The 22,596-nt window shown below is 37.7% G+C and overlaps 1 protein-coding gene across 2 annotated transcripts in view; it reads right to left on the bottom strand.

Annotated features, from left to right (window-relative positions):
• The window catches only part of CD2AP (CD2 associated protein), an 86,468-nt gene that overhangs the window by 17,817 nt on the left and 46,055 nt on the right, over positions 1-22,596 (bottom strand). For both annotated transcript variants that reach the window (XM_031046661.2, XM_034061038.1), the window contains 8 exons: positions 20,916-21,016; positions 16,770-16,890; positions 14,121-14,305; positions 10,450-10,555; positions 6,555-6,646; positions 3,222-3,326; positions 754-790; positions 314-376 (listed from right to left, as the gene is read on the bottom strand). In XM_031046661.2, the coding sequence (XP_030902521.2) occupies positions 314-376; positions 754-790; positions 3,222-3,326; positions 6,555-6,646; positions 10,450-10,555; positions 14,121-14,305; positions 16,770-16,890; positions 20,916-21,016 (810 nt within the window). The remainder of the gene's footprint in view (positions 1-313; positions 377-753; positions 791-3,221; positions 3,327-6,554; positions 6,647-10,449; positions 10,556-14,120; positions 14,306-16,769; positions 16,891-20,915; positions 21,017-22,596) is intronic.

Here is a 22,596-nt window from a genome sequence, read left to right as displayed (position 1 = left end):
AACTTGCTATTCAGAACTGCAATAACTATCACACAAGTATCTTTAAATCAATTCAATAGTAACTATGTCATTATGCAGTGCAATATATATATTTCTCAGAATGTAATGCAATTACAAGAAATTTAGTCCTAGTTCTAATCCCTCTAAAGATATTTCCAGAACATCACAGACACAACAACTTCAGTAGATGGTATCAAAGGAATCTGTATGTCATCTTCTAAACAGGTACCTATTGAACAGAGAAGTCAAGCTAAAAACTAACTCATTCACAAGACCTTGGTCTGAAATTCTCAATGAAGAAAATTGGTCTCACCTTTTTCTTCAGGCCTCAAAGAAGGTAATTTCTTCTCTCCAGTTGGCAATTCAGGCTTTGGAGCTGAATGCAAAAAGAAACCATAGACATTTCTCAAAAGCTTTAATTATCTACGTCACTAACCAAAAATATGACATACACCAATTCATGTTTATACTCTCTCCTTTGCAAGGAGTGAAATACTATTTATAAACACTCACTTGAGCCCAGAAAAGAGTAGGCCTGTATTAAAGTGTTTCCAATGTAGGCTTCATCATGATTTTGAAAAATATATAGCAACAGCATACTACAAGAAGCATAAAAAGTAACCTCAAGCTGCAACTATGGGCGGTTGGATCACTAGAAAATACAAAGTTACTTCTGAATTTTCTTTTGAAGTCATGCACTGCTTCCAATTTAATATTTCCTCAAATACATACTACTATTCATACATTACATACCTGGACTTTTAACTGGAGGTGGAGGTTTCTTTGGTTTCTGAAAAAACAAATAAATAAAAATAGTACTCAAACAAACAGATACTATCTATTGAAGACAGACAGTGTTCTGTTTTGCATACTGTAATGTCTAGCTTGTTTATTAGCTGTTTTAAAAGTATTTCACAAAGAAGGCAATCAATTCACAGGCAGGAAACAGAACTGGAGGAATTCCTGATATCTCCTAGCCAGACAGTTGCAAAACCAAAATGCAAATCAGATCAAAATCTTCAAGTCAGATCAGTGCTTCAGCAATGTGTATAAGCAGTAGAAGCACAAAGAACTAAAAACTAAGAATTACATTTTTTTAGTCCCATTTTAATCTCATTATACAAACCTCAATAATGCAAGTTCAAAAGAATAATAAGGTAAATTTTTTAACTAAAATTGGTCACTTTCACAGAAAAAAAAAGTTCTAAGTTAAATATCAGAAGAACCATTTCAATTAACTGACTTCTAAGTTACAAGTGCAAGGAAACAAATTAAAATAGCAGCGTTTGCAATATAAACACTGCAGATTTTAAATACTATTTTGTTCTTCCTTATCACTGTATATTTAAGTGGGAAAAGTGGACAAACTACATTAGCTGTATTTGTTAAAAAATTCTACAAAGTACTACAGTGCCATAGTCATTGGCTTGCTTTGTCAGTGTGGTCATCACTACACTGTACATTGAAACTAACTTTATTTTAAAATGTAATCACTCATCACTTTCTTTAGACTGATAAAATTTAATTTAAATCTCTCCTGTTGAAGGAGAACTGGCATGTCTCAGGACAGGCATCTCACACCATCTCATCCTCAGAATGCAATTAATGATAATGTTCTAGAACAGCTATCTTTGTGGCTGTACTAAGGACAAGACTCACTGATAAAGCAATCACAAAAGCCTACAAAAAAAACAACCTCATTCTTTATCCAAAAACTGCTGAAGCCATATAGGCTTAGTCTAATATAGGCCCTCCAAAACACCTTGTAGTATTTTTGAAACAGTTACTATGGGTGGATTTCACTTCTGTGCCCCTACCACTATTGAATAAGCTGTTCTTAATGCAGAAAGATTTTATTCTGATATGCAAAATGTAACTGAGCAAGCATGAAAACACATATTAAATTTCTTCCTCTAATTTCAGAGAACACAAGAGCTGGTGAACTTAAGTAACCAGACTATATTTTCTTTCTTTCCCCCAAAAGTAGATATATTATCCAGCTGTGCAGCATTTCTGCCTACATCAAAACCAATTATGCTGAGAGCTCAGCATCACTCTGCCATTACATGATTCTGATCTGCGTTTTTATTAAGTCAGTATCAAATAACTGATTATAATAATCAGCCATCCAATGCTTTGAACTTCAAAGCTGCTCAGTGCAAGGAGAATCCCTGTACTGAGACACACTATAAAAAGCAGAATAAAGGATCAAAGCAAGGTTTGTCTACAGGAGACACTGTTTATGGTAAAAGAAAAATTTCTTTTCCCTTTCTCAAAGAGCAATTCTGTATTGCAAAACAGTAATACTTCCCACCCACCCCTCAAATCATGTCAGCTGTATACTACAGCATTTATGCCATTCTTGCAAAGCTGAGAATAAAGTTAAGAAGAAAATTCTGACTTCGAATAACTAGACTTTCTGTGTATGTTAAGTAACTGAGGCTAAATGCTAAGTTAATAACTACCTCTTAGGTTATACCTAGCAATTCTCTGTGAATGTCTTCAATTCCAGACAAAATGGCACTAAATTACTATGAAACTCACTGTTCTGCTGAGATACATGCTTCAGCATTTAGATTATCTGGCCTGGACCTGAATCCATCACATCTGGAGATGATGTACATTTGTGAATTAACGTAGCCATCAACAAGAAAATTATAAAATAAGAACCAAAATTACAAGATCAAGGAGTATCACATGAAACTACGTATTCCTACAATTTAACACGAGATAGTCGGAAAAAGATATTTCTAGATTCCCATCCAAAGACTCATGCACTGCAGCCTACAGGCAAGTCGGAGCATGGAAAAATCGCAGTTGGTCTTACAGGGGCCATTCAGTATTTTTAATTATAGTTACTTAAAGGACTACAGATGGAGAAGACCAACTTCTTATATACCCTTTCAAAACCGTAAGGATTGAGTGCAGTAATCAGTTACACATCACAGAATGTTATTAGAACTATATCCTTCTATATGACCTAATGATTCTTGCTAATACAGTTAATATCAAAAAGCATGCCTCTTTTTAACACCTAAAAAGTTTAAAGACAAGCATTAACTTTTCAATCTTTCTACTTTGATATAGCTAATTCAAGATAAAATTAAAACTGCTACAATTGTTAATAATATTTTAAGCAGCTTAATATGCTATGAAGAATTTTATTGTTTGCATTTCCATCTGTATTTTTTTGATATGAAATGATACACATAAGAACTTACAGGGAAGTCTTTGTCAGACTCTTGTATTTGAACAGCAAAATTATCTGGGAAGACTCCTTCTTTACCATTGAGTTCTCCTTTCCACCAGCCTGGCTCTCCAGTGTCCTAAAATAAACAAGAGGACATTTCAATCAGGATTTACTCCTTCCCCAGAAGAGATATGGTTACAGGAATACTTTTGCTTTTATCCACAATATAAAATAATTGTTTCTCTGAAATACCACATTTATAAGAGGAATACTTCAGCCACCTTTCCAAGGGGAAACAGTTACAGAGCAGGTTTGGTCACTTTTTGTTTGTTTTCTAAAAAGCAGGAGATATATATTACATCATATATAAGATAAGGTCGTAAGGATAAGATCTGCAAAAGGAAAGAAAGTACATAGATCCAGTATGACTCAACACACTATTCAACATACTCAACTTCAAGTGGTATTGGTGTAACACAGAATTTTACTCAACAAAAGTGATTCTCATATGATTAATCAGGTCGATTGGTCTGAAAAGGGTGAAGAAGCAAGAAGATATACCCATTATAACCACATTAACTATCCTGGGTTTAGCAGTAGCAGTCATTTTTTTCTCCTTCTTAGTATCTGCTGCAGTGCTGTGTTTTTGATTTTCAGCCTGGGAACAGCACTGATAACACTGATGTTTTTAGTTACTGCTCAAATGTTTAGTCTGACCAAGGACTTTCTGAGTCTCATGCTCTGCCAGGGAGCAGGGGAAGCCGGGAGGAAGCAGAGACAGAACGTCTGACCCAAACTAGCCAAAGAGGTATTCCATACCACAGCACATCATGCCCAGGATGTAACTGGGAGTTACCCAGAAGGGCACTCACTGCTCAGCTAGGGTCGGTATCATATTCTCTTCCCTTGTTATCTTCCTTATCATTATTATTGTTGGTGGCAGCAGTAGTGGTTCGTGTTATACCTTAGTTACTGAACTGTTCTTATCTCAATCTGTGGGAGTTACACTCTTTCAATTCTCCTCCCCATCCCTCGGGAAGCAGGGGGGGAGGGAAGAAGGATGGGGGAGTGAGCAAGCGAGACTCCATGGCTAACTTGACAACAGGGTTTAAACCACAACATTAAGGTATAAGTTAAAGAGGGGCAGAGGGAGGGTGAATTAATTCAGTTGCATAAAAATCCATTACATGATCTTACTGGATCAAGGCCTTAGTTTATACATAACAGAAAGTATGATGTTATTTGAATACATTGGCAGCATAAATAACAGCTTTCCTTTGTTCCTCAGATCCAAAGTACTGCAGATGTCACCCCTGCATACAGCTCCAAGTAGATTACTGCTGATATGTGCCACTGTTAGCAGCACCAAATAGTTTCTTTTAAAGTTCAGTACACAAGAAGAATAATTCGGTACTCAATCTGGCTGGGACATGGAACAGGTAGAGGACGGGGGGGGGGAAGGTTTAAAAAAAAATCTCACCCCGCATTAAACTAAAGGAGGAATCAGCAAGAAAGACGTGAATAAGTGCTGAAAGTAAAAGTTTGGTAAAGTTTTCTCCCATTTCTCCCTCTGTCACCCTTTCAATTAAGTAGTACAGAGTCCAGCTTCTGAGCAGTGATGAATGGGAAAAGGCATCTATTGCTAAACTCCATTTAGCCAGTGCTGATGGTATGCTAGGAAGTCAGAGACAACTTCATGGCAAATGATCATATGTAACACAACAGAAAATAAATGGCCAATAGGGACAGGCTTTATAAATATGTACATACTAAAAGAAAAATACCTTTACACATGGCAAATCAAAACCCCAGATTGGGGCAGCCAACTTAAAGTTACATTAATATACTCAGACTTCAGAAGATGATTTTAGAGGGAGAGCTCTGCACTGGGTAACTCTGCTTTGCTCCCATTTGGACCAGCATATGCTTTGGATAAACTTGGGGTAAATTTAAGAGGGACAGAGAGACAAGAGTTTCAGTGAAGATGAAGCAAGAGCTGTCATGTTTGAAAAAGTGGTTTCCATAAATACTCTTTTCCATTGTAATTACAGTCAGTGATACTGATACCAATTTACTTGTTAAGAAAAGCAGTCAGTCTCTCCATAAACTTAAAATCCTCTACAGAAAAAAAAAAATAATAGGTATTTACTTTTCTTCTGCTATGAAAGCTGAAAACATACAAAAAAAAAAAAGAATTTTCACTTTTTTTTAGCCAAGTCATTATTCCTTAATAAAGAATCATAGAACAGTTAGTGTTGGAAAGGACCATAAGATTATCCAGTTCCACACCCCTGCCATAGGCAGGGATGCCTTCCACTAGACCAGGTACTCAAAGCCCTGTCCAGCCTGACCTTGAACACTGCCAGAGATGGGGCATTCACAACTTTCTGGTGCCTCACCACCTTCACAGTAAAGAACTTCTTCCTTATATCTAACCTGAACTTACGCTGTTTAAGTTTTAATCTGTTACCCCTTGTCCTGTCACTACAGTCCCTAATGAAGGGTCCCTCGCCAGCATCCCTGTAGTCCCCCTTCAGGTACTGGAAGGCTGCTATGAGGTCTCCATGCAGCCTTCTCTTCTCCAGGCTGAACAGCCCCAACTTTCTCAACCTGTCTTCATACAGGAGATCTCCAGTTCCCTGATCATCCTTGTGGCCTCCTCTGGACTTGTTCCAAAAGTTCCATGACCTGATTCATCATATGAGAATCACTTTTGTTATATTGAGGACGTATAGCAGCATATAAACTAACAAAAGACTTCAGAATACTGGAGGGATATTAAGTATGGATAGGTTCTTTTGTTGTTTAAAACCATCTCTGCAACAAGACGCCCTTTCAGAAAATTTTAAATATTCAACACAAATAAGAACATTCAATTAAATAACCTGGACTTCATTCTCCTGCTGAAAATACTTGCACAGTTTTTTTTTCATAACACCTAGACCAAAATCTAAGTACTGATCCTAATTTCTCACTTTTTGACACATAATACTTTCCAACCACCACCTGATAGATAGGTCAGCCTGATCTATCACCACAGAAAAAGTACAACTTCTGAAGGTAAAAGGGCTCTTTGCAAAGCTTTTTTCAACTTCCTCTCTAAAAAGGCATTTGGTACTGGGTGTACACTGATCTGACTGGCATTTGAGGAATCTAAGATAACCTCCTACTCCAGAACCATCTGTAAGGACATCTGTATCTCCACCAAGTATCGAAGAAATGAGTTGACTCTCATACAAGACAAATCAGTCTACAGGATTATCTACTCCAACAGACCCTCTGGCTTTCATATTTTACACATTATCTACCTGTGCAAAACCTACAAAAAAATACATAAATGGTTAAAGCAGACTGAACATCTTACCTTACTGATTATTTGAATGATCTCGCCTTCTTTAAAGCTCAGTTCGTCATTTGAGCCTTCATAGGGAAATATTGTCCTGCAATATTCCTTGGCTGAAACAAAGCAACACAACCATATTTGCTTTCCATGGGTAGTAACATACATAACACTAGATCACTTTTGCTGTCCAAAAGAAGAGCTCAAAAATTAACGCTATAATCATACTTTCCTTCTAGATGAGCCACCTGGGACAGCTTTACATGTTCACTATGTATCCATATCACAAGAAAGTAAGAGTCTGTATTTACAGAACAATGGAGATAAATCTTTGTCATGTCAAGAGTTTAAGCTCTAAAACACTTTTTTCCACAACAGCAACTTAATTCAAGTACTCTGACTTCAGAGGGGGAAGAGTCTACTGAGTTAAATTATAACAGCCTCTCTAAGTCTCCCCATAGCATTATATACTCTGGTTTGAGCTACTTTAGACAAAAATTGTTTGTAGCTTTTTATTGAGAGTTTATATGATTTTTTTTCAAATCTGCAATCCTAATTAAATATATTCAAACATTTCAAGGTGACATCATCCTTTATTAACATGTACAATTACAGAAACTTCAAATACCCAGCAAATGGGAAATTCTGCTGTAAAACCAAGTAACTGAAGTAAAGGAATTCCTTGGCTAAGCACCTGAAACCAGAGCTCATCTGAGTGATCAGCTCAGACAGCCACAGCCTCTTCTGTAAAAGTAGACAGAATAATTCCTTTCTTTCCATTTAGTATAGTTCAATAACTAATCCACTTAAAATTGTGATAAGGTTTTCAGGTGACAAAGCAGGAGGATTCATTTTCTTTCCCACACTAGAACCAAAACAACATGAAAAAGGCCAAAATAGATTAATATAGGAGGCTCAATTGCAACGCAATCCTTTTTGCACCCTTTTTAACCCCAGCACATTTAAAATAATTTAGCATATAAAAAGACTAGACTTCTGTATCTGACAGATTAAGGAAGAGGAAGCAAACTAAAGACTCTGTGTGCTGCCATAACCTAAACATGTATTTGGCACTGCCAACACGCAGGTGAGCAGCTGCACCAACCCCCAGTTAGTGAGCAGCTGCACTAACCCCCAGTTAGAGAGCAGCACACCACCAAGTCATCCTGAGAATCCTCTGCAAGTCTTAATGACTGCCTGTTGCTGGATGGTAAGAAAGGGATTGCAGTTGAATCTTTTTGTTGTTGTTTAATCAAGACAAATCTTTAGTTAAAAAAAACACACACAAATTCTGTTATTTAAAAATCTACCTTGGTGATAAGCAACCACTGTGTTAAAATGTAAAAGTATGCCAAGATTAAGAGATAGATCTATCTATACAGACAGACATAGATATGTAACCACATGAGTAATTCCAAATACAAGAACTTGCATTATTTTACAGCCTTATCTAGTGATCAAAAATGATCAACTGTAGATTGACTATATTGTAGTTTATGAAGAATTACAGAACCATAGGAAGAACCATGTCAGAGACAAATGTTTAAATCTAGGTCAAAAAAAACCCAAAAAACAAACTACCACACTGACTAAAATGAGATTCAACAGATATACTACATCTATCAAATTTGGGGATTTTATTCATTAGTAATGAGTAAGTATAAACCAAGCATAATACATTTCTATACCTCCTGCACTTCTCCGCTCCTCACATACACGAAGCCCCACAACAGGCAGAGACAGTGCCAGAAAAGGGACCTTTTGTTCTGCTCTAGCTGCCAGGAAGGCTGGGGACAGGGAGCCCTGGCACCCTGCAGACCCCCAAGGTTCCCACACATGCCAGACTGTAAGAACCAGCAGTCAGCACCAGCTGAAAAACCCAGGCAGGTACACTATGTACAACTCGCCACTTCAGAACCTTAGTTTATAAGCCTGATATTCTGCCAGTAGCTAAAGAAGAATATAGTCCAGTTTAGACTTACGAGCATTTAAATCTAAAATGGTATTTACAAAACAGTAAATCTGAGCTTCAATAAATATTTTTAATAAAAGGTAGTTTTAAATTGAATCTTTTCCAAGACGTGGTATGACCAATACGGTAGCAACAATCACAAATGTTGTGTTCTAACATAATGAGGGAAAAGAGGGGTCAAACGGTGATTATTTTATTTTTTAAACAAAATATTTTTACATATTTGCTCCAGAGGCCAAAACAAGCTTCACAGAAACAGAGCCACACCACAAAATCAGCCACACTACTCTAAACACTTTGGAGATCTCTGTTTGTTTGCTAACATGCTGAACACAGTTTATTTTAAACTCACTCTCTCAAAACTGAGGATTATATACATAAACTATATAATAGTTGACATTGAAATAAAAACACACATAAGAAAACCAGGTTGTAAGATGTTCTTAAATGGTGTCTTATCTACCGATGTTCTCCTACAGCATCTATTACTGCCATATTTAAGCTCCTCTCTGACATATTCTTTCTCTGGGGAGCAGACACCCAACATAGCTACTGGACTAGTCCAATTTTTGTGTTTTTAGCATGAGATGCATCTGGAATTATGCAATGAGCTAAATACTGAATGATCAGTGTTCAGTACTGAATGTTCAGATTTTTTAGGAAGAGCTGTGCTCAGGGTTGCACATTGCCTTGGTGCACTTACAGCAATAGCACTGGAATGGTTTAAAAGCAAGATCCAAAGATTATCCCAATTTTGATGTTTAGGAAAGATTTCCAAGTTGCAAGTTAGCAGAAACTTCCATCAAATCATTTGTATCATACACAAGCTTTTGACGTATGCTTTGTAATGGCAAAACATAAATATTAACTGCTCTCAGCCCATTGCACCAAACACTTCTTGACAGTAATCATCTGTTTGGAACCATGGTCATACTATTTATAGCTATCCAAGTCAGCAAAGCCAGAATATGGCTAGAACAGCAAGGATACCTTATACACTGTTAAAGCTACAGATAACAAGGGCTCTGACAAACAAATGTGTTGTTTCAAGTGCCCTGCTGTGCTACATCACAACTCCTGGACACAACTAAAGTCAACTGTTTCTTCCAGTTTTTCTATTTCTGCAAATTATGCATTCCACCTAAACAACCCACTTGCACCAAAATAAGGTATTTCCACATAAAACAAAAATATACTTGAAATTATAATACAGAAGTCAAAAAAAAAAAAGTCTGCTCTGGAACCAGGCAAAATGAGCTGTCTACACATCAGATTATTGAAGTTAATTTTTTATATGGTGTTGGCACTCTCACAAGATGTTTTGGGTTGGCTTTAAAATATCTCTTTCTTTAAAACTATGCAATTTGGTAGTTAAATGAAGTCATAAATTCTTAGTGATAATAAAAAACACAAATAAAAAAAGTTATAAACAGAATCACAATGGAACTGGATTTCAACAAAACATCAACACCAACTTTCTGATGCAAGCAACTTCACTTTGACAGTTATGAGAGCACACTAGCAGCTCCATGGTAAATCCTAAGCCTACAAAGTGACTTCTGTAATCTAGTGACAGAAACCAAATTAAGGGACTGTTCCATAGCAACAGATTTTCAGCATTCCATCTGAACACTGAAAGCTAGGCAGACAGTAAGTCTGCACAGATCAAGATAGCAAAATAATGCAAAGATACTGCTGTAATAAAACTTCATAACCCAGCTTGATTTTGTTCTGGGGGAAAAGCCTACAAATATTTTGATTCATTTTCCATAGAAATGCAAGCAAAAAAATTTTTAGACTCTTTTGCATTTGCAGAACTCCTGAAAGGTACAGAACATTGGTTTTGAATATACTGGATTTTGTGTAAGCTTTAACACAAAAAATTTGACAACCAAATACTTCTTTAGAGAGCACTACCAAGTAATAGATGTAAATTTCCAGCCTTACCAAGTTTACTTTCAGCTTCTGCTTTTGTTACTTCTGACAAGTTCTCAGTTTTTGTTGTACTAGGCAAATGAACTAGCTTTGTTCCAGGGGGATGGTTAGGTAATGGCTGTATAAACAAAAGAGAACTCTGTTAGCAAAAATTCTTTATGAGGGTTTCTTCCCCCCACCCTTTTTTTTTTAGGCTACAGAACATACTTATGTTTTCATTACCTGACATGATGCAAAAGACCGTCTGTAAGAGATTCAATCAGCTTTCTGCTTAAGTACTTCACTTACTGTAGTTACCTCATTACAGCTACAGCAAATAGAATTTTGTCTACTGATTAAAGATAGAGCACAGATTTGAAACTGGAAGCCAATCTCAAACCATTACCAGATATACTTTTGCAATTGTATTTCAGCAGTTCCAAGTGTTACTTTTCCATTAGCCTGAAAATTGCCTCCTCCAGCACAGAGCAGAAGCACTTCTTTAACAGCTCTACTGAAACTCACTGACCATGCTTACGGTCCTCTGGAATAAAGCAGTAATATTCAGTAGCCATAAACCACCTCAGCTGAAGAGGCAAACAGCTTTTAACTATTCAGACAAAAGTAAAATCACATGAAAAGCCATCCTAGCTTCCCTTCACTCTTAGCAATTCATACAGAGCAGGTAAGTGCCACTAGAGATTTCTCCTGAACCAAAGTAATAGAAAGGCATTGCAACCAGTTACAAGTTTCAAAGTTACCCTCCAACCAAAACAATTGTTCTAATGTGGATTTTTCCCCCCACCCAGGAGACATACTGAGCTGCCAGGAAGATTCAGACAGCTTCAGCTGCATCCACTTCTTCACAGACCCATGAGCTACAATCACAGAATGATTTTACAGTCAGTACTTACCTGAGCAGTTCTAATAGTGTTACTGATGTGGAAACTCCCATTGCCTTTAGTTACTCTGTTCATTTTCATTTATGATTAAAATCTGCAGACTTTCTACCAACAAAGAAACTAGATTTACTCCTTAAAATCAAGTAATGCCTGTGAACTGGTGTTTGGTACCTCTGACATACCATAGAGGAAGCCACAGTCGCTCACAATGTTCTTGGAGTATATATGCAATTTAACTTGCTCCAGAATGCTATATGAAGTAAGCACTAAAATAACCCACCTATGGGATTAAACAAATCCAACATGGAAATAGTTTTCTACATTTCCCTCTTCCAAAATGGGATGCAAGTATGGGTATGAAAGGAAGTTTAGGCAGGCAGGGTATAAATAGCCTGAGCCCAGGCAGGGCGCTGGGACCAGCTGATACTCCATCTTGCAGGACCATACATACTCTAGAGCTCTTCAGATACATCAGAGCTCAGCCTTCCTGTGCTGAACAGTGTCCAAATTCCCCAAGTTAAAAAAAATCCTTTCTACAGTTTCCTGATGACAGTTTTTTTCCTTACTGGCTTAAAGACTGAGAACAGCCTTCCAGCATCCCTGCATCTAGCTCCAAAGTGAGTTGAGCACAAATCCAAAGAACTCCTTCATTTTTTGCCAAACCTTCATGAGAATTACCTTCCTAAGGCTCTCTATGTTGTAAGTCTATCCACCTTTGGTATGACCTTGGCCACAAGAGTAAGTGGAATATTAAGTGCTAAATTCAACTGTTTATTTCATTGTGTTTAAGCTATGCAAAACTGGTTTTGCACTTCATTTCCCTCTTGCTGAGAGATGGCTTATAACAACTTCCCAGGCAAGCCAACCAACAACAGAGGAACAACATATTTCAGTGTTTATGCACAAGCAAATAACACAATTCAAACTGTCTGAGCAAACTTCATATTAATTGAAAATACTTTAGTTAGGCTCTTTATACTCCCAAGTTACAAGGTAGAAAGTAGGGAAACATGCTTTTGAATTATCAAACAACAAGAAAGCAAACTGAAAGCTGGGTCCTGACAGCCTAGTCTAACAGCATTCACGAGGGGATGTGGTGATTCCACAGAACCCTGCTGCAAGGTACAAAGCCTGGAGAGAACTGAGGAAAATTACTGAGCCTTCATAGAATCACAGAATGGTATGGGTTGGACTTTAAAGCTCCTCCAGTTCCAGCCCCCTGCCATGGGCAGGGACACCTACTAGACCAGGTTGCTCCAAGCCCCATCCAACCCAGCCTTGAACACTACCAGGTATGGGGCAGCCACAGCTTCTCTGGGCAACCTGTGCCAGCGCCTTACCACCCTTATAGTGCAGAATTTCTTCCTTATGTCAATCTAAACCTACCCTCCTTCAATTTAAAACCACTGTTCCTTGTTCTGTCACTACAGACCTTGGTAAAAGCCTTCCTCCATCCATATACTGAAAGGACTGAAGCTGAGCAGCACCTTCCTTAGGAGGTAACATTCCCTGAGCCTTAAATGGAAGGCAACACACTTGTAACTTTCATTTTCTAAATCACCTGATGTTTTGACAGGATCAGAAACAAAGAGAACATACATGTCTATAGATGGGTGAGCACTGCTCTTCACACTGCTACCAATGGAAAACACATTCAAGGGAGTCTCTTCCTAGGGACTCATGCTATTTTTTGCCCTGCACCATTACAATTATTTCCATAGCACAGGAAAGCATTTCCAGAGGAAAGCAAATCAGTCAACAAACAGCATTAATGAACATAACCCACAGACAAAAACAAAAAAAACTATGAAATTGTCCAAGGTTTTAAAAGCTTTCTTTTATTGACCACCTGAGTAAAAACAGAAACAGTGGATTATCTCCACTGCCTTGAATTTATCAAAAGCTGCAAATCCATATAGAAGCTCATGGCATAAACAATGCAGAAGTTCAAGATAAAGGACTGTGTATTGCTATTGTGCTTCCAAGGGGTAATAGTGCTCTCAGATCCAGACCAAAACAAAACTCAAACTAAAGCAATTCCACCATTGTCACATTATCTCCTGTCTCCTGAGCTAAGTTCAATATAAAGAATAAAAGTGCCTTTTCCCCTGTCCTACTCATAAAAAAGGAGGAAAAGAAAAGAGGATGCAAATTCTAGAACTGACTTTTTCAGGCTTACACAATCACGGGTTCATGGAGCTCATTAACCTAAGACATCACCAAAGCCAAAAGCTTGGCAACGTTTACTGAATGATTTACGCTGGTAATGATGGTTGACACCTAGAACACCAATCCCAACATCCATCAAAAATGGGGTGGGCGGGAACAACCACCAAAAGAAAAATACACCCAAAAAACAAACAAACAAACAGCACACACACAAAAAAAGAAGGACAAGCTTAACTTGTATGGAAAGACTTTATCGTACTGTAGATGTAAGACACAACAACTTCTCAAACACATCATACCTCTTTGAAATGACAATTTTTATATCAGCTTTGTTTTCCTTCTCTGGTGTTTCAAATACCAAAACATTTGAACAGACCTTTTGGAATCAATGCTAAATGTAAGTGACTATGAAATAAGTTTGAGGGGGTTTGGTTTGTTTTATAGGCAAGAGCCCCATAAGAAGAATATGGTCTGATTATGGAGCCATGTTGACAAATTTTTAAATGGCCTGTGCATTCAGCAGCTGCAAGATACATCACCTTCAGAGCCAAGTCTTCTAAGTTATTTATATAGGAAGCCCCTCCTCCCCCCCAAAACAAAACAAATCCAAAGCAAATATGAATCAGTACAAACCTTATCTTGCTTTTTATCTTCTGATTCATTACTGGATAACCTTCTCTTAAGTTTCACTGAGCCTTCTTTAAAGATATCTCCAAACCCAACACCTCGGACTTTCTTTGGCTGTGCTGGTCCAGATGCAGGTTCAGTTCCATTTCCTGGAGAGGCCACAGGTGAGGTAGAACCACTGAAAACAGACTCTGAAAGAAAGAAAAAAAAAAAAGTTGGTCTAAGATTGGAAATTATTTGCTCTTCTTGGAAAAAAAAAAATAACACACTGCTCTTGATAAACATAATTTTTTAGGAGCATTATTGTAGCTGTAATACCTCACATTTGTTCCTTTGCACATTTAACTTCAGATCATTTGAAATGACACCAGTATTGTACTAAATACTTTGGGCTACTAAGTCATTAGGTTGCTCATATTGCTTGCTATTTCAATTATCACTCAGGCTCCAGCCTGTTAACATCAATGTTTTCCATTAGTTTTTGGAAACACTGCTTATGCATTCTCTAAAGACATGGGCTTAGTCCAACATCTGAAACTTGTCATTTGCACAGCTATAGCTGCAGAAAGTGATAATCAATAAAGGTCCATAATGAGTCCTACTATGTTTCAGCAGCCACAGGGAGAGAAAAAAAAACACAACTGTGTTTCGGCACATCATTTGGTGTTTCAGCAATCAAATGATGCCTCTCAGGGCACCAAAAAGAAATTTTCATTTTGCTCAAAATGCACTATCAAAAATACCTGAAAAGTTTACTGGAAATTTATTTAAATAGCTTTTTAACCTGCTAAAACCTAAACCCTGTTTTAAAGGAGTTCAGCATTCATATCAGATACAGTTGGCTGAGATAAATACTTGTGTTATCTACCAGTGATTAAGTATTCTTTAAATCTTTCAGTCTTGAGGGACAACATTTATTCACTCTGAAAAAAATGTAGTTAAAGAGCTTTTAAACTCTAAGATATCAATATCCCCACTACCAATACCTCACACCTTTATTCCTTCCTTCCTTTTTTTTTTCCTTGGTTGTTTGTTTGGTTGCTTTTTATTATTTTCTCCTTTCCTTCTAAGTTGCAATCAAATCTGTCAAAACCTACAAACCAGTATTTGTGGGCAAACTATTTCCACACGCAGAATGCCAGGAGATGATAATGTGAAAATAGGTTTCAGAAATCAAATTCAAAATAGTCTCCACATCTTTTAGTTTTTCAGTTATTTTCTGGATATTGCAATAAAGATTAAAGCTTCTTCCCTCCACCATGAATTTATGGGGTTTTGATAATACTGTGAAGTTACATGGTCCTGGACTTTGGTATCTCACTTTTTCTCAACTGAGTTACTACTCAGTTATAGCCCTCTTACACACCTAAAAGGATAGCTAGATATTTTATTGATAAGAAAAGGTTGCACATATGAAAGACCATAGCTCAGTGAACGGGACATTTAGTGTTTCCCAGTTGTAAGCAGAGAACTAGCAGATACCTGAAATCCTGATTGTGGATATACTGAAAGCTAAATATAACTGCTGGGCACGTGAGGAGCTGAAAATCATAACTAAGAAAATCATAACTTTCTGCCAGTAAATGCAATTACTTGAAATTACTGTTCTGTCCCACTAACCTCTGTATTCAGGAATTAAGACCAACACAGGCCCATTTGTAAATTCATCTCTCCAGGCCCCACTAATTCAAGGAACTTGACCTCCAAGGAGACAGTTGCTGAGCTATTTGGGGCTGCTCAAGTCAAACAGCTTTTGGCTTATGTTACTGCAATTATTTCCACAATTTAGCAATAGAAAGAAAATCCAAGCCAGGCTTTTCCCCTGTCTCTGAACGAACCCTTGTTAGAAACAATCAACACTGAACATCTTGTAAATGAGAGTGTGCATTACTGAAAGGAAAAAAAAAAACAACAAAAAAATCACTTTTCCCCTTGAACATTACGCAGCTGTCTTCAAGCATCAATTAACTTGCATTAAGATGTTGCTCCTAAAGAACACTGCCATTTTAGCAGTATCATATCACAAGTCTCCAGCCTTCAAACAGGTCTTCACAGACAGAATGCCTCCAAGGTGCAGTTTCAAGGGAACAAGGAACTGCCTGTAAAGCATGCACCTGCCTGGCACCATTCAGCGCTCATAAACTTCTGGTCAAGCTATACAGCCACAGTCACAGCGGAATGGCTAAATGTAAACACTGCCTTAAAAACATTTTATTGTTAGATTAAACCAGTGAAGAACCAGGGACCCCTTCTCAGGGTTCTTTTTAAGTTGAATCAGAACAGTATAGAGAGCCTCAATTCAAGTTTTAATTCTCAACTGACAAACACTTAAGTTCTGTGTTAAAGAACCCCATGTCTGAGAAAATAAGATTGAGAAAAGATATTAAATGAAAGAATAATTTTATATTTATTATTATTATAAATGCAGAATACGCAGTTGCAAGATCAACACCTCGACTGCAATTTTATTAAAAGTGCATTGGGAGCAGGACAGGTATCTTCATAGATAGCATCAGCATTTTCTAGAATTAAATTCAATACTTCCCATTCTTAGGAAGCTTGGATTCTTTACATCTTTTATTGCAATACAACCATTATACTCCAAATTACACCTGATATCCAAAATTACTTTAAGGGTTTACAACATAATACCACCTGTGTCATCCAGAGAGTCCTGTGTTTCTCCATCATCAGCCACTTCCAATTCTTTCACAAAGTTCGAAGGAAACAGCCCTGTCCTGCCATTTAGTGTGCCACTCCACCAGCCTTCTTCTACCTGTGTAGAAATATTTGGCACATTATTAATAAAGCAAAATGAATTTTCTATAGATTCCACCCATGCTTCATTTATAAAACTCTACAAACAACTTCGGAGAAGTTCAAATGACCCTGATTTCTCTTTAAAGAAGCCTCGCAAAGATGTAGAAATAATAGGCAAAAAAGAAGAGCAAGAAAACAGTTTACTGTCACTTCATCAATGATCCTGAAACATGAGACTAGCCCCTGTCAATTAACCCAGAACAGCAGCAAAATGTCCATCAACTTGCTCAAGGTAAAACAGCACAACAGGCATTACACATCTAGCAGAAGAAAATATCACTGTTTAAGAAATAAAGATGCAACTTTTAACCTGGCTAAGGAAATTTTTATGGATTCTTGCTGTCCATCTGTCTTTTCTTGTGTCTATAGTTTCTACCAGTGCTACTCCCAGTGGCCTCATACCCATTAAACAGTTTCGCATAATTTTGATCGAAAGACCCAGGTTTCAAAGATATAATTCATACAGAGAAAAGTCCTTCAGGACATCAGAGTAACAGAAAACTAAGCTGTCAATTCCTTCCAACAGGATGCAACTGGCTGAATAGCACATGCTGGCTCTAGTTGGGTCAGAAGGTACAGACACCTTCATATCAGAGCTGGGCAGCTGCCGATGATAACAAAAATACATGATGATTCTGTGGTGGCAAACAGTCCTAAGGACAGAGGTCTACTGGATGCCAAATTTTGTTGGCTTTCCTATTCACAAAACCACTAATTTTTGCACTGAAAAGAAACTTATCCAAGAATTAGGGAACATAATGATTCCAGCATTCAGTTATGTGCTTGGATTCCTGTGTCATTTACACTGCAATACTTCAAATCTAATGGAACATTTATCAGGAATACCCCATGGTCCAAAGCAGAATGTACAATATTTGGGCATATATAGGTGACATTGTAAAACAGGGCCAGGAGACTGAGTAAGAATTGTGCTTTTCAAATTTATGAGCAGTTTTCAAAGTGTCTTAAATAAATCAAACGTATTTGCCTAATGAGCACTATTTAAAAACTATATTAACATAAATTTTCAAAGTATTTCATTTTGATTGCTATTTCAGGGCTGGAAAGCTGGTTTTAGACAAGAAAGAAAAGCAACAACAGGACACAACAAACAAAAGGCAAACGGCAGTTGTTTAGAATATCCTTTTTTAGCCTTGTTAGTAGGTCAGTATGCCTGACATACAGGCACAGTTTAGACACCAGCCTACATCCAGGCAAGCAGAATGCATGAAAACCTGGCAGCTACAGAGACAGGCGATGAAAAGAGCACTGTTATGTTTAAAGGCTTTCTAGTGCTCAAATATACCTTAGCTATGGATGGTTCAGATTCAGAGTCTAGTCCTCTGAAACAAATTTTAAGCACAGATTACTTAGAAGTGTTGACCAGATTCCAGCACCTTGTGCTTTACATATACAGAAAATTAACATTAAAATGCCTTGACTCACCTATACTACACCCAAGAGCCATGAGAAAGGGACTTATAATGCTTAACATACAGAAAACAACTGAAGCATCGGTTTATTCTTCTGCCGAGAAATAAGTTCAGCAAACCAGTAGTTTACAGACTTGCAAGGCAAAGTGACATCAATTCAGAGAGTATCAGTAATAAAACAGCAATTTCTTGAGTATATTTGCTTTTGCTTCCTCACCACTTTTAAACTTGACTGTGGACTAGCTATGTTACCAGAAAAGCTATCTTTAATCGTCATTAAAATACAGATTTAAAAAGTTCTACACGATTTGGTGGAGAATATCCTTGCATCTCTCATCCATATTGCTAAGGCCCAATTTCACAACTCATATCTTCCATTTCAAAATCTTACCGCATAATACAATTTCCACATGAGGGAGTTATAGCTTTGGTAGACACACCAGTAGCTTAGTGGGAATTCCATTAACTTATTTATGTAAGATAATGAAAACTCAGACTTATACACAAAAAGGGGAGAAACAAAAAAAGAAAAGCTAAAACTAGCAGTTCTGCAGAACTCTACCAACGGGGTCATGTGAAGTTTGAGTACTCTTGATAACATAGCATGTAAATACTACAAAAATAAATCTGTTATTTAGCACCGCATCTGACACAAGTGGGAGGAAAACAAAGAAATAAAGGTTTTACAATAACAATACATTTATCATGTACACTTTGTGCACATAATTTGCACTCAAACCCTACATGTTCTTATTTTCCCCATTTAAAAAAGTGACCAAATGATCTTTACTTGATGTAACAGTTATGCATTATCTGTGTATATATAAATTGCACCTTTTACACGTACAAGGGCTTAAATTGTCTCATAGCAGTGAGGACAAGATACCAAAACGAGGTATCCCAGCATACTGCACAACCAATAGAATGTATTTTCTACCTTTTTTCCCCATTTCTGTTTTATCAATTTACAGTTTTGTGAAGCAGACCTAAGCTACACCTGTCAGGTCTATTCTACACGATCATAAAATTACCATGCAGACCGCTAAAAACTATGAGTTAGCTACAGTAGTTTTTTCTACCTTGTAGGATTTGGGGGGGAAAAAAATACAGGAATAAAATAAAATCCACGTTTCCTTAAGAAACCAGATGAGAAATGCTTTGTCTTTTTATTCTATTTGACTATTTGGTCATCTGTATTGCCTCACACTGAAACACCCCTCCCAAAATCGTTCCAAATGTTTACACGTGTGACTTGAAACAGCAGCTTCTGCAACAGCCTACTGCACATGCTGCCACTCATAAATGCTTCCATTGGACCATCTGAAGTCACGACTGCTGTTTACAGGAACTATTCACAAATCAAACTGGTGAGGTTATCCAGGAGCACTCAGTTACACAACACCCACTCACAATGGTCCTTATGAATCTGCAATTTTGGTGAACAGGTTTTGCAAGTCACTCGCTCTGTTTATTCAATTCTATAAAACATTAGCGTAAATGCATCTTAAGGCCTTGTTACGAGAATGGAAGAGACCTTCCTGGTAAATGTCAGGATCCTGAAGAATTAATTCTCTCTTCAAAAAATGTCACAAATGTAAAAACAGTCTCATGAAGCTACTTATAAAGGACCCCCAGACACGTGGCCAGGAAGAAATCTCCTTCCTCAGACCCTCAGGAAGGTAGTGTGAGAAGAGATGGTGCAATGAAATTCAGAGCATGACATGCAGAAGCTTTCCGCCTAGCTCTGGATAGGTTCCTTCCACAATCGCTCTGGTCTCTTCCACAGGCTCTCTGACAGATTTCACTCTTGTAAGAGGCACTCCTCCCACATATTCAAAAGCTTCCCACAGCACAAGTTGGTATTGAATAGAACAAGTTGCTATTGAATGGAACAGATACCAAGGAAGCACGTAGGTTGGAAAAGAAACCTCCACCCTAAACACCTACTCAAATACAGAGGGCCACTGCCATCACAGTCTGAACATCAAGATATATCTTTAACTGTATTTCTTACCCAGTGAAAAAGGAAGGCAAGAGAAAAATAACATGTTATTGAGTGCATTTGTATGCTCCATATTTTTGTCCAAGTGGTTGATATATATCACATTACAGATACAGTCTTCTGTGCTGAATACTGTTACTACATCCGTTCAAAGCTTCAGTGAGTTTGCAAGAAAGCATGAGACTGGAAAAGTCAGGTTAATACAATTTTTTCACCTAAACTGAGTTAAGAGTATGTCAACTTAAAGGAACAGTTTTAGCATGAGCATCCTAAAAAACAGGATCACAAACAAGGCCAAAGAACTGTAAAAGCCTTTTGAAAAAGGAAACTGTGTAACAGATAATTTATTGCTGTGATGACCAAATGCTTCTACTAACATCTAGCATTCATTGATTTAGGATTACATACTGAAAGAACTCCTAAATTTATCTTAAAAAACACTAATTCCCATGTTATTCTTCTAAGGTTCTTGTAATTCATTTAATCAAAGAAGCAATTTGACTTTTGGCCATATAAAGAGACTATCAGCTCTGTAAAATAGCTTACCTCTTCGCTGATGTCAATCACATCCCCCAGCTTGAGTTCCAGCTCATCCTCATTCTGTGGGACATATTCGAAGAGCACTTTACACTGCCGCTTCTTGGACCCTGAATCAAACGAAATGGCAAAAGTAAGAACTCTTGCAAAAGAAAGCTAGATTTCTTCAGCTCCTGAGGATTACATCTGACCAGAAGACTAAAAAAAAAAAAAAAAAAAACAACCTGAACAGCTATGCAGATTTTGCTGCTGGTTTTCCAGCTTGCTTGTGTCGCTTTAGGCTAGGAAGCCGTATCTTAGAACTTGAAAATCATGGAGCTTCACAGACTGCTGATTACAAACTAACACTATGCTGCCAATTACAAACATGCTATAGAAAACATGTTCACACAAGCAAGTCAGATAACCCCCCCACTACAATGATTTTTCAAGGTGTTTCCTGAGCATAATCTGCAGGAATGACAACCACTGCCAGTTGCAGTGTTAGCACCTGCTTGGAAGAAAATGTGCAAATTTGATCCTCCAGTCTTAAGCAATCCTTGGAAGAAGCAACACGTTTTGTTCTGCACAACAGGGAAATGCCAACAACCTTTCTGTCCTCTAACAAAGACTTTGCTAACTACAGCTCTGAGGTAATGCTAACATTTGCTTGGCTCATATTTCATAATCCAAACTCATTTTTATCTGTCAATGCAAAACCCCTCCCTTTTCTCAGTACCAGGATGGAGTTGAGAATTCCAACCTAAGCTTCAATTAGCAATGCTTAACAAAGGCAAAATTAAAATACAGTGCAGACTTTAGATGTTTACCACATAACATTAAAGCTTCACAGGCAGCAAAAAGACAAAGTAACATTGCAAGAGAGGAGAGCACTGATGTGGCTTCCAACAACCCCTCCGGCCAGAGTGGTGTGAATCCACGATTGCCCAATTACTCTGCACATACCCTGGAGCAATGCTACGCTGAACCCGGAGAGCTCTCCTTCAAACCAGCAGCCATGCCTTCAGACCTTTTCCACAACAGTGCAGACAGCATGATTTTGAAGGCAACTGTCATTCTGTGCTATGACCCACACAGGATCTCTAAACTCCTTAAAAATAAATCTGCCACACTTTAAGTGAATATATGAAATAAATGCTTGAAATGGCAAAGCTTAAGCTTGTAGAAGATGCATAATTTCCATACTCTTAGACTTTGCCCTCCTTCCACACTCGAGTTTCAGCAATTAAGATTGGCTGGGTAAAAACATTTCAGAACACAAATACTGCCTCCAAGACTGATCCTTGTCTTACTATTGCAGCACTGAAAGTCCAAAGTCATTTAGAAGACCGCCTTACCCAGCATTCTCAGTACAAAACACACCAGGCATCTGAATAATATTCAGCATCTAAAATTTCTGACAGAGGGCTCACCAAATCAAGAATTTTCTACATGCTGGTATATGGTCTGTGCTCTAAAGAACATAAAAGGGGCAGGAAGCAAATAAACCAGGAGAATGAAGCTCTATGGGTTATTTCTAATAACACATAATTGCCCACCTAATACATCCTTCTTTTAACTCCACTGAAACTCAGACATTAGCCCAGAAGGATTGTTAACAGTAATTGCAATAAATGGTTCACTGGCCTTTACTACCTCCTACAGCGCTTTCAGGGCTCCTCCTTTGTATGAGATTAACTGATACCAGAGA

The sequence above is a fragment of the Melopsittacus undulatus genome, chromosome 3 (assembly GCF_012275295.1).
Source record: "Melopsittacus undulatus isolate bMelUnd1 chromosome 3, bMelUnd1.mat.Z, whole genome shotgun sequence".
Lineage (NCBI taxonomy): Eukaryota > Metazoa > Chordata > Aves > Psittaciformes > Psittaculidae > Melopsittacus > Melopsittacus undulatus.
The sequence above is the reverse complement of the archived record's forward strand: the minus strand, read 5'-3'. Positions and strand labels throughout refer to the sequence as shown.